This window comes from Monodelphis domestica, chromosome 1 (assembly GCF_027887165.1).
Source record: "Monodelphis domestica isolate mMonDom1 chromosome 1, mMonDom1.pri, whole genome shotgun sequence".
Classification (NCBI taxonomy): Eukaryota; Metazoa; Chordata; class Mammalia; order Didelphimorphia; family Didelphidae; genus Monodelphis; species Monodelphis domestica.
In genome coordinates, this window is record NC_077227.1 from 530,136,183 (window position 1) to 530,149,802 (window position 13,620).

At 37.8% G+C, this 13,620-nt stretch overlaps 1 protein-coding gene across 4 annotated transcripts in view; it reads left to right on the plus strand.

Moving 5' to 3' along the window:
* Positions 1-13,620, plus strand: part of CRIM1 (cysteine rich transmembrane BMP regulator 1) — a 240,483-nt gene that overhangs the window by 195,009 nt on the left and 31,854 nt on the right. For 3 of the 4 annotated variants that reach the window (XM_007476071.3, XM_007476073.3, XM_001371615.4), the window contains 3 exons: positions 1,795-2,010; positions 6,549-6,764; positions 10,329-10,550. In XM_007476071.3, the coding sequence (XP_007476133.2) occupies positions 1,795-2,010; positions 6,549-6,764; positions 10,329-10,550 (654 nt within the window). The remainder of the gene's footprint in view (positions 1-1,794; positions 2,011-6,548; positions 6,765-10,328; positions 10,551-13,620) is intronic. The other variant, XM_007476072.3, reaches the window with a different exon arrangement.

The window sequence follows — 13,620 nt, forward strand, 5'->3', positions numbered from 1 at the left end:
CAGCTCTTTCCCTTTGTTTTTGTTTTTGTTTTCTTCAGTACCTTGGGCTTACCATTATGCCACTTGAATTGTCCATTTGTTTAACTCTCATTCTTTATATATAGCCACACCATTTTTATGGTTCCTTAATAAATTCTTAATAAATAATAGATTCTTAATAAATTCTGTTATGCCGCTCCTTGTACTGACTCAGTGGGTCACTGGTACCGGGCCACTGCAAGCTTAGATCCCCTGTGTCTCCATTTCTACTTACCAGAAGATCTTTGTTTTCATCAACATGGTGAAACATGGGGCTTTTCTTCATTAATACAAATATAAATCCCTCTGCACCTTAGTAGATGCTTCCTGGAGTTGCTTTGGCCAAAAGTGAATATTCATCAGTTGCTGACCAGCCTCTAGTGGTTAACTTCTCTTAATTTATTGATGCGGTCTTTACACTATAGGAACACAATTCGTCCTTAAGCCATTACTGAAAATCTTTCCAGTTCAATAGGACCTGCCAGATCTTGAGTCCCTCTCAAATAACATATAGGAACCCTGTGTCACCTTCATCTTTCCAACTGCTAATATTTCTAATAAACATTTAATAAGCCCCTACTATGTGCTAGATACTATAATAAGCACTAGGAATACCATTAATAAAAAGAAAGGTTCACTGCGTTCAAGGAGCAAGGATGGTAATCTAAAGAAGGGAGACAACAAAGAGGCAGGGAAGCAAGGGGCAGGAGGGATAGAACATCAGGGGTTACCCGGCATGGGGGTATCTTGTTCCATGGAGTTGAACCCAGGCAGAGCAGTAAATATCAAAGTTGAGTTATTCATATTGACAATGAAGTATCAGAATGGGATATCAGTCAACTCTGCTGTGGTTGATAAGTGTCAGGATGTTCCTTTGGAAGTTCTTTGATGGTGCATTTGGAAAATCATTAGACTTTCCCATAAAAGTAAACTTATAGTTGAAGTAGTCTTTTACTAAAGAAGTAAATTAAATACACTCATGCAGAAAATAAAAAGTATTTGCTATCTGATATTCCCTTGTCCTCAAGCTCCTCTCCTGAAACTTTTTTCTATCTAAAAATCAGTAGTTCTTAAGTTTTTAATGTATGGATGCCTTTGTGTTTTGGTAAAGCCTATGAATCCCTTATTGGGAAAAATATGTTTACATTCCAAAAACACAATGTGTAAGATTACAAAAGAAACCTATCATAATGAAATTCACTTATAAAAATAGTAAAATATCAAGCTCAGTGACCCCAAGCTTAAAACCTCTACTGTAAATGAAGTAAGCATTTTAAGTGACCAGATAATTCACCAAATTGGCTCCTTTTTTAAAAAGGGTTTTAAGCTCCCTGAATTTTAGCTGTCTATGGAAATAAGTGTATTTGATTTTTGAGCAGGAGAGGAAAAGAGAAGGCTCAATCTTTTATTATAAGAAAATTAATACACTACAGCACTGCTAATATATTGCAGAAGAATAAATGACCTTCCATAGCTGAATTTTTCTGTGTTTATATACCCAAACATACATGGACCTACACTCACCACCTTTCTTGTTTTGTCATGGAAACTGGGAATCCCTATGGGGACTTGAAATGTCTCCTCCACCTCTCAGCTCTGCCCGCCTTCCCTTCAAAGGAGAGTGGTAGAAATTGATCCACAGTTTTTGTTACTAGGTCTTCCCTAAAAAAAAAAAAAGAATAAGCCATTGATGTTAAATTGATATATTATGAAGTCTGTTTCTTCCTCCAGCAGAACTGCTTTATTACCTGACTGCTTTCTCACTATCTTCTACAGAGGCTACTCCTTCAGCATCCATTGGGCCCCCTGTGCAAACAGGCACTTGCCTGTCTATGGATGGCCGACATCATAAAAATGAGGAAAGCTGGCATGATGGATGCCGGGAATGTTACTGTCATAATGGACGTGAAATGTGTGCCTTGATCACCTGCCCCGTACCCACCTGCAATAACCCTACTATCCGGCCAGGGCAATGCTGCCCATCATGTTCAGGTAAAACTTGGTTTCTGTTTGGTCCATGAAGAAATGATGTCTACTTTATCTCTCCCCTTTCATTTCTGGAATTATGGATGCAGTGCATGGAAATATGTCAGATTCCATACAATAGGCACTTATTAAGTACCACCTGTGTACCAACTACCATGGTAGGTACAAGTAGTATAGAGATAAAAATGATAATAATTCCTGCCTATCAGAAACTTCCCCTATTCTAAAGGGTATAAATACAAAGTGATTTTCATTTATTACTTTTGTTTTTTTATTTTTTAGCAACAGCAACAACAAATACAATATGAAAATTAAATGTTTAGCTAAATACAAAAATCATCTCCAGAACTGTGAATAGTACTATTTGTCATGTACCCCAGACCATGAGATGCAAGGTTAGGGAAAGAGGTTAGCAATGTGGTGCAACAGCTGGCTATATAGTATAATATTCATTTGGAAAATGGAAGGAAAGAAGAGAGGGATGGAGGGAGGAAAGAAGGTGGAAGGCAGTGAGAGAGAGAAGGAAAGAGGATGGAAAGAAGAAAAGATGGCAGGCAGGCATTTATCAAGTGCTTACTTTGTGCCAGACACTATGCTAAAAACTAGGAATATGAATACTAAAAACAACATAGTCTCAGCCCTCATGGATCTTACATTTTAATAGGGAAACAACTCTACCTGTATGACCTTGGGTTAGTACTAATTTGGACCTCATTTCCTCATCTCTCAAATGAGGAGGCTAGAGTTGATGTCTTTAGAAATCCCTTCCAGTTCTAAATCTATGCTCCTCTGAGACCTTCATGATATAAACTGATGCCTGGCGGGAATAAGCAGAGCCATGGGACAAGTACTAGGCCAACTAGAACAAGTTGTGTTCAACTTTGAAGGTCCAGAGGCAAAATTAGATAGGTAAATTGTTAAATGATAAAGTAGAATCCAAGAAAAGGCCCAGGTAAGTTACTCAGCTGGAGAGAATTGTTTATATCTATGAGAAAAGACAGAGTGGAGAAAGTTCAGATCAAGGTGAAGGTAAAAAAAAAACTAATTGCCAGACAAAACAAAGGAAAAGATTTCAAGCCTTAGCACAGAATTACTATAGTTTGTCACATTTGGTGAGCTAAGTATTTTCACCAATTTTTGTTCTTCTCAATGATCTAAAACTGTGGACATCTCCCTCATATTCATTGCCCGGCTTCTAAATAGGAAAGATGTATGTTGCGGTGAAAGTGGACATAACTCGTTTTTAAAAATGCTCAGCCACTTGGATGAAGGGTTGAACTATGGATTAGAAAGGGTTAATTTAATTATGTTGCCAAACATTTAGCATAAATGTCTACAACATCTACCCGTTTAGTCTCTTCTAGTGATAGATGTAATCCTTTGAGGGCAATCTTCTCTGTCGTCCCCACATGCCCCAAGCCCTGGGTCTCTGCTTTGGGGAGGTCTTTCAGATAAAGACGTAGGTGAGGGTCTTCTTGTGGCCCTCACTAGTCTGGTTTGTTTGTCCTAGGGATTTGGAGGTGAGGGGATATGTGTGTGTGAAGAGAAAGCCACCAGTGAACTCAGGCAATAACAGACTCTTCCTTCCCTGAGTTATGTTCTCTTCCAACCCCTTAATCCTCATGCTTAATCCTTCTTGCCCTATAGGGTTTGGATGTCAGTGCTACTGGTCTCAGGTTCCCCATAAGGTCTTCAATCCTCATATGTGACTAATAAAGTTCTCATTAAAATAAAAAAGACTGAGCAAATTTAAAACTTAATTTTAAAAAGGAAAAATGGTACTATATTTTATTCCTTGAAAATGGCTACTTAGAAGTGCCTATTTATAATGCAGGCTTTTGGAAGGAAAAATCTGCAAGGTGTCCAATTGATTCATCCACCTCTGCCCTTTCCAGTTCTGCTCTCTTTGAATACTTATTACTCTTGCAACAGAGAAATTAAATATCTAGAATGTTGTCACAATGACACTGATAAATAACAGGCTCAAGAAAAGAACAGAGCAGATTTTAAAACTGCATTGTCTGAATAATATGTATTAATTATGATCATGTGTGACTGATCAGCTAAAAGCCACTTGACTTCCCAGTGCCCTGAGATCTCTGAGATTCCAAGGTACTCTACAATTGCTGATCTGCTCGAGTACAAGGAGTTCCCTCACCTCCAGTGAAATCATAGGCCCAGCCCAAAGGAAAAAGAGTGATAATAAGCACCTCAGTTTCTCTAGCTCTGTTAGCTGATGAGAGCAGGGAATTTCTTTTTGGCTTTTCTTTGTATCCTCAATTCTTAGAACAGTGACCTGCACATAGAACTTAATAAATGCTTATTAACTTGCCTTGAGCTCAGTGCTTGTGCATATCTGTTATCTTCTTCTTTCATACTGTTACTGGATTGAGATCTTATTCACATTTTATAGATGAAGCAACTGGCACAAAGAAGTTCTCTGATTTTGTGAAGTACACTATACAATGTCTCCATAGTACAACTGATAGAATGGGCTTTAGAAGTAATCTACAGCAGCCCCCTCATTTCACAGAAAAGGAAACTAAGATACTGAGAGGCTGTGTGTGTGTGTATTATACTACGTAATGTATTTCACCAAAGGTAGTGCCTTTCATGGTTTATCTCTTGTGGATTCTTCTTACTAAAGGACTCAAACTTGTTGATCTGAAATACTGATGACTTAAAGAGGGAACAGAATAATTCACTTCCATCCCCTTGAGAAGTTAGCTTTTTGGACCAATTTCTTTCTTCTTGGGTATTCCTGGTCAATTCCTTTTTCTACTGTTGTCAGATTAAAGGAGCTGCTACTGTAGCTTCCCCATGTTAGACTAAAGGTTCACCCACTGCTATTTTTTTCCTCAGGTTTCCCTTCCTCTTTCTTACCCTTTCTTTTTCTGTTTTCTTTCATATCCCACCTCTCTCAGGTCCCTTCCTGTTTTGCCTTGAAGCAAGTTGTATAGGGGAAAGGGTTAGAAAGGTAAGGAAAACTGGAAATACACATGGCTGTTTATTCCTATGACTTGACTATCTTTCCCCTTTTGTGTCAGGATCTAGGAGCCATCAACCCTTAGAAAGCAATTCTTCTCTTTTCAAGGAGAACTGTTTTCAACTCTTTTCCAGCTCTCCTTGGGAAGCTTTTTCCTAATTCTCCTATATGAGCAATGACCTTTTTAAAAAAAGCTTTCTGTCTTGGAAGCATGAAATGCGTTATTATAATTTGTCCATTCCCTTTCTTTCCCGCCACTAACCCCCTGCCTCAGTTTACACAAGTCAATTTGCACAAGTCAATTATTACACAAGTCATGGTCTTCCCTTCTCTTGTTTATATACCAAAATGTTTGGTCCTTTCACATTAGATCTATTTCCTAGCATGAACCCATGAGCCAATATCAGATTTCTGCCATTTTAAAAGATGACCAGAGTACTCTCCTTCACTGATCCAGAACTCTGTGCCTGCCCCTTTGAAATCAAAGTTACCTTCCTTCCTGTGATTCAGCCCCAGTCTTTTCTCTTTTGACTTGCTATCCTGACTACTTATTTCAAACTATAGTGATCATGGTAGTCGTTGCTGAGTAGACTCTTTACTTTTCGTTGTGGAAAGTTACAAGAATTGTGCCCACCATGGCATGCAAAAGGTGTTTTCACCATGTTCCAACTGGGTTCAGCACTCTCAGACCTCTTTTGATGTTCTTGTTCTATAATCTGTGAACAGGCTGTCCCCATCCTTCTTAGTCCCTCAGTGCAACTCCAGGGCAGCTCTCAGGACCTTTCAACATACTCTTAATATTGAATTTCCTCCCTATCATCATCATCTCATTTGAGAGACCAAAAGACTAAAATTGTCTCTGCTGGAGAATGATGGCAGTTATCAACAACCTCTCAATTTTTGCCTCTCAGTGAGTGGTATCTTAGAACAGAGGTCTAGTCTTCAGTATTAGTTTTCTGTCTATTGATTCTACATGAACATTCCTGTTTAGTTTGCTGGCAGGCAATCTTATTCTGGGTGTACTCAAATTGGTTATAGCACATATTTCCAAGTTTTCAAATACTTAAGCTCCCAGAAAGTTAATGGAGTGCACAGGACATTGAATAGGATAAAAAAAATGGGTGGCAAAATTCTCTGAACTTTGGGAAGTTTATACAAGATCCAAACAGTTGATTTCTTTGTAAGATTTGCTAATCACGGTTCACCTCTGCAATCTCCTGAAAGTGATAAATGATCTCAATGAAATCCTGTTTGGAGAAGAAGTTAGCTTATCATGGCACATTAATACTCGTATTACTCAGACAGATCATAAATCACCCTCTTTTTTTTAGTATGATAAAAGGAATTTCTGCTTGTTCCTTATACCAATATGCATGTTTATTATAGTGCTTTTAATTTCTTTTTTCCTTGATCAAAAGAAGTTGAAAGAATTATCAACCATTCCTCTAGACTAGTGAAAATCATCAGGACCTTCGAGAGCTGCTGAGAACAACCTCTCAATGGCAATACCTCCTTTGTCATAACTTATTTTCTTTTGATCTTATGTTTGATTTCTCAGATGAATTTGTGGTACAGAAACCAGAGCTGAGCAGCCCATCAATTTGCCATGCTCCTGGAGGAGAGTACTTTGTGGATGGAGAAACGTGGAACATTGACTCTTGCACACAGTGTACATGTCACAGTGGCCGTGTGTTGTGTGAAACTGAAGTTTGTCCTCCCCTTCTTTGCCAAACTCCATCTCGCACCCAGGACTCCTGCTGTCCTCAGTGTACAGGTAACCACAGTACTCTTCAACTCGCTGATGAACATGGTAGCCCAGGCATCTACCTACTCAAGAAAAGCGCGGGGTCAGGTTGGAGATGTTGCCAAACCAAAGCTATAAAGTTAACTTAAAAAAGGACTTGAACCAAGCTCAAATGAAAATGCTAGGCAGAAAGCATTAAGATGCCCATTAGTACACCATCTCAAACCATTCTTTTCTATGGTTCACATTTATTTCTTGAAATTAATGTAACTTTGAAGAAATTCATCCTGTTTATGATGACCATTTATCTTGCTTACTACATGTCAGACACACAAAATGCTTAATTTCCAGAATAAGCCAGTCTTAGGCCATTAGCTTATCTTGAATGGTCTCACTCCTATAAATTTTCTTTTATGTTTCCATTTTGGAAGGGTAGCTATGCCACCCTTAGAATGTATAAAAATGGTACTTTGTATCCTTTGAAAGAAATACTCGCTTATGACTCTCCCTTTGTGAAAGCAAAGGAATTTATGTCCACTCTTTTTGTTTATCACTTTAGAACATTATGACATTATTTCTAGATGTTATTTATAATTCTAGAAATTTTGAGATAACATAAATATAAGGAGTATTATATGATTGATTTAATTTTTTAATGAGATCAACTTACTAATAACTTGACCTCAACACTTAGCTTTTAAACATATATGTGTGTGGTTTGACCATATCTCTATGGAAGGACAATATTCTTCAGTTCTATTATTAATTTTATCAAATAGCAGAACATCTGACTTTTTTTAACCCTTACCTTCTGTCTTAGAATTCTAAGGCAGACAAGAGGTAAGGGCCAGGCAGTTCCACAATTGGAAAGTGTCTGAGGCCAGATTTTAACCAAGTCCTCCCAACTCCAAACCTGGCACTTTATCCACTATGCTATTTAGCTGCCCAGAACAGCTGGCTTTTACTGTATAATGTCTCATAGAATTTCTTTTTAACATATCAGTGGGTTGACACTTACAAGCTTATTCATCATAGGATATCACTGAATGCTGACTTTTCATAGGTGGTCTAACCAATATTTTTTTTTGGTCAGGGTTACCTACATCAGCTAAGGCCTACTATATAATGATGATGATGATGATGATAATGAAAATAAGATATAAATAACTATAATTCAAGAAAGAATGTGAAAGCTCATAAAGAGATACCAGGTGTTCCATTAGATCCTAAGGAAAGGTTAAAATTAATCTAAGTGTTTAAATTCAAAAGAATTAATACAAGCAGCAGTTCAAAATGTTTTGCAAGGTTCATTTTTTTCCTCAGCTTCAGTAAGTAGGTCTAGAATGGATTTTGTATTTCTTTTCTAGTTTTTGCTTTTTTATCTTTAATGCTTTTAGGTACTAGGATAAGATGAACTCTAGAATACAAATAAGAAGTAAAACAGAGAGTAGGGAAGTGTAAGATGTAAATCAGGGAAGTATGCATGTGAAGGACCAAAAAAATGAAGGTCTTTCTGGAAGTAATGAATAAAGAAGAGGAATAAGAAGCAGAGTGCTAGTGGATGACATGACCCAATAAAAATTTTAGGTCATGTTTCATAGGGACCATGTGCTTGTTGAAATAAAAGCCTTCCTTCTCATTCTTTTCTGAGGCTCCTTCCACCTTGTTCTCTATCACTAACAGCAGGATGAGATTTTCACTCCTGGTCTTTTTTCAGCCTTTGAGAGATTCACATTCCTTGGGAATAGCCATGTTTTCTGTCTTGTCATAGCTCCTCCTGGCTCTTCTCCTTATTCTTTTACAAGCTCTACTCCTACCTTGAGGTCTCCTCTTCTGAATACTGAAACACAAACATAGGGTGAAATATAATTCCTCACCAAGTTTTTAAAAATTATTTTGTTTTTTATTAAATTCTTAAAAGTGTAGTGGTGATTTGCAGAGTCCAGGTTTAATGACATCATCAGTGACTTTCCATCAATGGCTAGGATCTCGACAGTTTCTACTCTGCCTCTTCACTGTTCCCCACTGAGAAAGGTGATAGAAAAATGTTTAAATCTTCTACTTCATTCACTCAGATTTCTGTCTGAATAGAAAGCTGAATGTGGACATAGCCGTGGACTCTATGATCTGTTTCCTTTCTCTTGACCCTCTCTTCTTCCTCCAGCATAAGTGCCCAAGACTTAAAACCCTTCCTACTTGAACCTAGTAGAAATATCTTCCTTTCTTGCCTCACTTCTCCCAGCAGGGAAGAACAAAAAAAAAAAAACAAAAAACTAACTCCTCTGGACAAGTAACAACTGCCTAATAGCATGAAATTATTTGCAGAGAGAATATGGCTTAAGGTTACACTATTACATCTCCTTTCACCAGATAAGCTAAGTGTTTCAACTCTTGACTGAATTACAATCAAAGCTATGAATATGATCCTCCAGAGTAACCATGCTAAGAAAACAGTCTCTCTCGCTTTAGATCATACATGAGGTGTTTCAAGTGAGGAAATGAGTTTTTTGTTGCTTAGAGATTTCTTACTAGGAATAATCTTGGCCATAGATTTTTGGGTAGTGGTGGCTCAGTTCTGTGAGCATTTATTGTGCTGATTGAAATCCTTCTTCTAACAAGCTGACTTCAGAGGTCCTTTCCAGCTAGAAATCTATGGCCTTGTGATCCAGAGCTTTTTTGAATTAGATCTTTCAGTGCTTCATCATGGTCAGATCTCTGCCTGAGGTTTCCAGAGGAAATGCCCTACAAACTTTAGTTGATGGTAAGCAACACGGTCTTTATGAAAGCACTTTGTAAATGGTGATGTGTTCTGCAAGTGTACAATGTCTGGTCACCGTGCTTCAGGATTGGTAGGGTTTAGGGTCTCCCTTGGTGTCATAACTTCTTCCACTCATACCTACCATAAACTTTCTGTGCCTTAGGAGAGAGCCTTCATGAGTTGCTCTGACCAAAAAAGATTCATCTCCTGGTGGCTGTCTTTTCTGGATTGGGCTTCTTCTTCCTTGACTAGTCTGGTCTTCATACAGCAAACATGTGGGTCATTGCCGAGTTTGCCACCTTTCTGGGACCTAAAAAAACCTTCCATCCCCTGGCATAGCTCTAGAGAACTAAGGAGTCACAGCCTTGCCACAAACAGCCATCTGACTAGGATTTAAGTGGAGAGTTAGATCATTCTAATCATCAAAGATATTAAAGCAGTCAGGCCAGGAGAAAACATTGCATCTTTGTTCTTCAGTAGCTTCTTCTTCATTTTCTAGAGTAAAGACTACATACACCTCTCTCTATTTGCACCCCCTCCAGTCATTTAGGTTTTCTGTCACCTAATTATGTGCACATCTAAACCTAGGAGGTTAGAGGCATTTTTCCTCTTGGCCATTTGGTGAACCTGAAAATACAGTTTAAAAAACTGTCTTTCAGGCCTGCCTAAGCTGGCCTTTTTGTTTTATTATTTGAATATGCTTTTTAATATGTATACTCAGAGGCCTGTAGGTGGCCACAACCTTTATGAGGCAAAATGAAGAAGACTCATTATGTCTCACCATTAGTGGCCTACATCCTCTTATTCCCTGCTGACTTCTGTGTCCATTTTTCCAGATGAACCTCTTCAGCCTTCCTCATCAAATAATGAGAGCATGCCTAGTTACTGCAAAAATGATGAAGGGGACATATTCCTGGCAGCTGAGTCGTGGAAACCCGATGTTTGTACCAGCTGCATATGTATGGATAGCATGATTAGCTGTTACTCTGAGTCTTGCCCTTCAGTCTCCTGTGAAAGACCCGTTTTGAGAAAAGGCCAGTGTTGTCCCTACTGCATAGGTAAGAACAAGAAAAAAGTCTTCATCTCTCTGAGTGACTATTGAAAATATAATAGTGACTATTAATAGACCTAGTTGGATTATTGATTTGAGCAGTTGGCACTCCGTAGAGAACAGAACAGAACAGAACTGGGGATCCCAAATAGAGGAAAAGTTGGAAGATCTGCCCAGAGAAACAGTATACCAGGAGAAATCTTAAGATGTGCTTTCTCAGAAAGTCACTGTAGTTTGAGGAGTTTGAGATCTGCTTGTGTCCTTTTGCTATTTCTGGACTTTGAGCTTCATTTTTCAGAAATTCCTTTTTCCATCCAAGAAATACTTCTAGGATGAATACCACATTGTGGCCTTCTCTTCCTGAGAGAGCTATTGCACTATGTATTTCCACCCATCCAAAGAACCATGATTTATTGGTGTGAGTATTCCTTACCCCAACACAGATCACAGACGTTCCTGCCTCTGACCAGCCTTCATAAGTTCCTGTGACCAAAAGCATTCCTCATCTGGTGGCCAGTCTTCTTGGGCTGAGCAACTGTGAATTCAGCTAAGCAGGCCCTTGACCGGCAGACATCCAGACTGACTGTTGCCAGGCTGACATTCAAAATTTTTCCAGCTTAATAGACTTCCAGATACTGGGCTAATAAAGCTTTCAGGAACCCAGGACCATCTCCATTCCCAGTTAAGGCATTAGAAATTAGATTTTAGTGGAAGCTTATATTATCCATAGGAATGTAATCAATGAAAATAGTGCTAATGTGGAAAACCATTAATTATTACTTTTTCTTTTTATTTTCTAACTATTATTTTCCCCAACCAGTTCCCTGATTGATGCAATTCAGTAAACACTTTTTAAACCCCTACTATGTGCAAGGAATTGTGCTAGGTAATAAAAACAAAGTATTCATGCCCTCTAGGATCTTACATTCTACTGGGTTCTCATGAATGAGGACCTGTAAAGCAGCATTCCCCATCTTGTGATAAATTTCCTGGAAATCAACAAAGGAGGCATGTGGGAGGCTCAATGTTCTACAACAACCATCCCTAATGACAAAACAAGGGGTCTAGAGAGACTCCGTCAACTTCCCTGCCCCGGCCTTTTCTAGTGAAACTAGGTAGACAAACTTTTAAAAAAAAGTAGCCCCTCCTCTGAATTTTATTACATTTATTTCTTTGACTAGGAAATCTCTCCAGCAGAAAATTCATCTTAGAGATCTTGATATATGGAAATTTCTACAATTGGGGTATAGTGGGACATTTGGATCCCATATGGGAGTCAAGTTCAAAATTAGGCTGCAATACTCCGAAATATAGGCAAGCTAGCATCAGTAATATGAGTATGATTTCCAAGCACGCATACCTCTAGAATTATATTTGAAGAACAAAATATAGACTTTCTGGTCACAGTTATCCATCAATTCTGATACTTACTATAATGAAGGAAGTATTACTTGGAGGCTGACCATCACTTCTCAGGAGAATAGCTCAATATTTTCTGATATTCTCCCCACCATTTCTTCAAAGATTTTATATCCACCCATTAAGATCATCCTGATCAGTTACAGATTTACATTAATGACTAGCACTCATATAGCATTTTAAGGTTTACAAAGTACTTTACAAATATTATTTCATTTTTGTCTTCATACCAAACCTGTGAAGTTGGTTCTATTATTACTTCCATTTTAATCGATGAGGAAACCGAAGCACATAGAACTTAAATGACTTGCCTAGATTCATACATCTGGTAAGTGAAGGAGGCCATAAATTTCTTTAGGTCTAACATTCTCCACTGTCAATCTAGCTGCCTCATTATCTTAAGTAAAATATCTTAGCTCAGTATCCCTTGGGTGGTTGTTTTAAGTGAGGTAGTGGATACATTACTTTTTGTAACTTAGATGCAAAGGATAAACCAAATCCAATAATTTCTAATAGCAGAAATTTGTGACATATAAGAATTACCCAGGAACATGAAAGGTAATTTAGATAAGAAAATGCCTTTGGGCTCTGAAAACAGAATAGTTATTTCCTATTAATTCTTAATCATCGTAATCTATACAGTTGAAATTATCTTAACTCCTGAAATAGTTTGCTGGATACTGACAAGAGGTGATTTTACAATCCTAGTTGTAGCTTTGGGTTGATTGTCATTGCTATTGGATCAAAAAGACTCAGCTTGGACATAGATATGTGTTCATGAAAAAGGGAATACTATTAACATTGTAAATAACATAGACAGTTATATCTATTGTGTATCATCCACCTTTTATTTAAATTAATTTACCAATTTATAAAAGGAAGGACTATGATCTCAAAGATTGCTTCTACATCTAATATTCAGTGATTCTTGATTTTAATGACTACACTTTGCCACTATTTAGACTTTCTTCTCATAATCACCAAGTTTTGTTTGTTTTAAATAAGAGACCTCCCATCCCTCTCCTTTCTTTTCTTTTTTCATAAAGTCAACATAGTCTTTGTCATATCATGAAGGGGAGAATGAATGTAAACATTAGGAAGTCATTTTAGGAAGACAAGGCTTAGGAAAAAGCTAGGTCATGGCCAAGGATAAAAAACAAAACAAAATAGGGAAATGAGTGCAGGATGTTAGATTCTGGTTGTGAAAATAGCAATCATTGCAGTAGATATGTGACACCTCCTCTTTTATCTAACAATCTTCAAGTGCATTGCAGTTGTTAAACCAAATTTTCCTAGTATGTACACCATCCTCTGGCAGCCCATTAGATATTTCGGAAAACTACATTTAGTCTTCCCAGGCAATAGAACATTTGGTCCTATAGTCATTAAGATAACCATGTGTGAAAGCACGTGGATGGGCAAAAGACCAATCTGGCCACACACCTTCACTAACTTCTGATGACATTAAAACTACCCAAAAAATTAAAGTCAAAAAAGAAGAATAGGAAAAAGTAAATTATTGCCAATCACAGAAAAAAAAAATATAAAGGTTAATCCGCAAGCATTTAAGTACATGCCAGGACGCAACATGCTAATTATACAAAAAGAGGCAAAAGATATGCTCTGTCCTCAAGGAGCTCACAATCTAATGGAAGAGA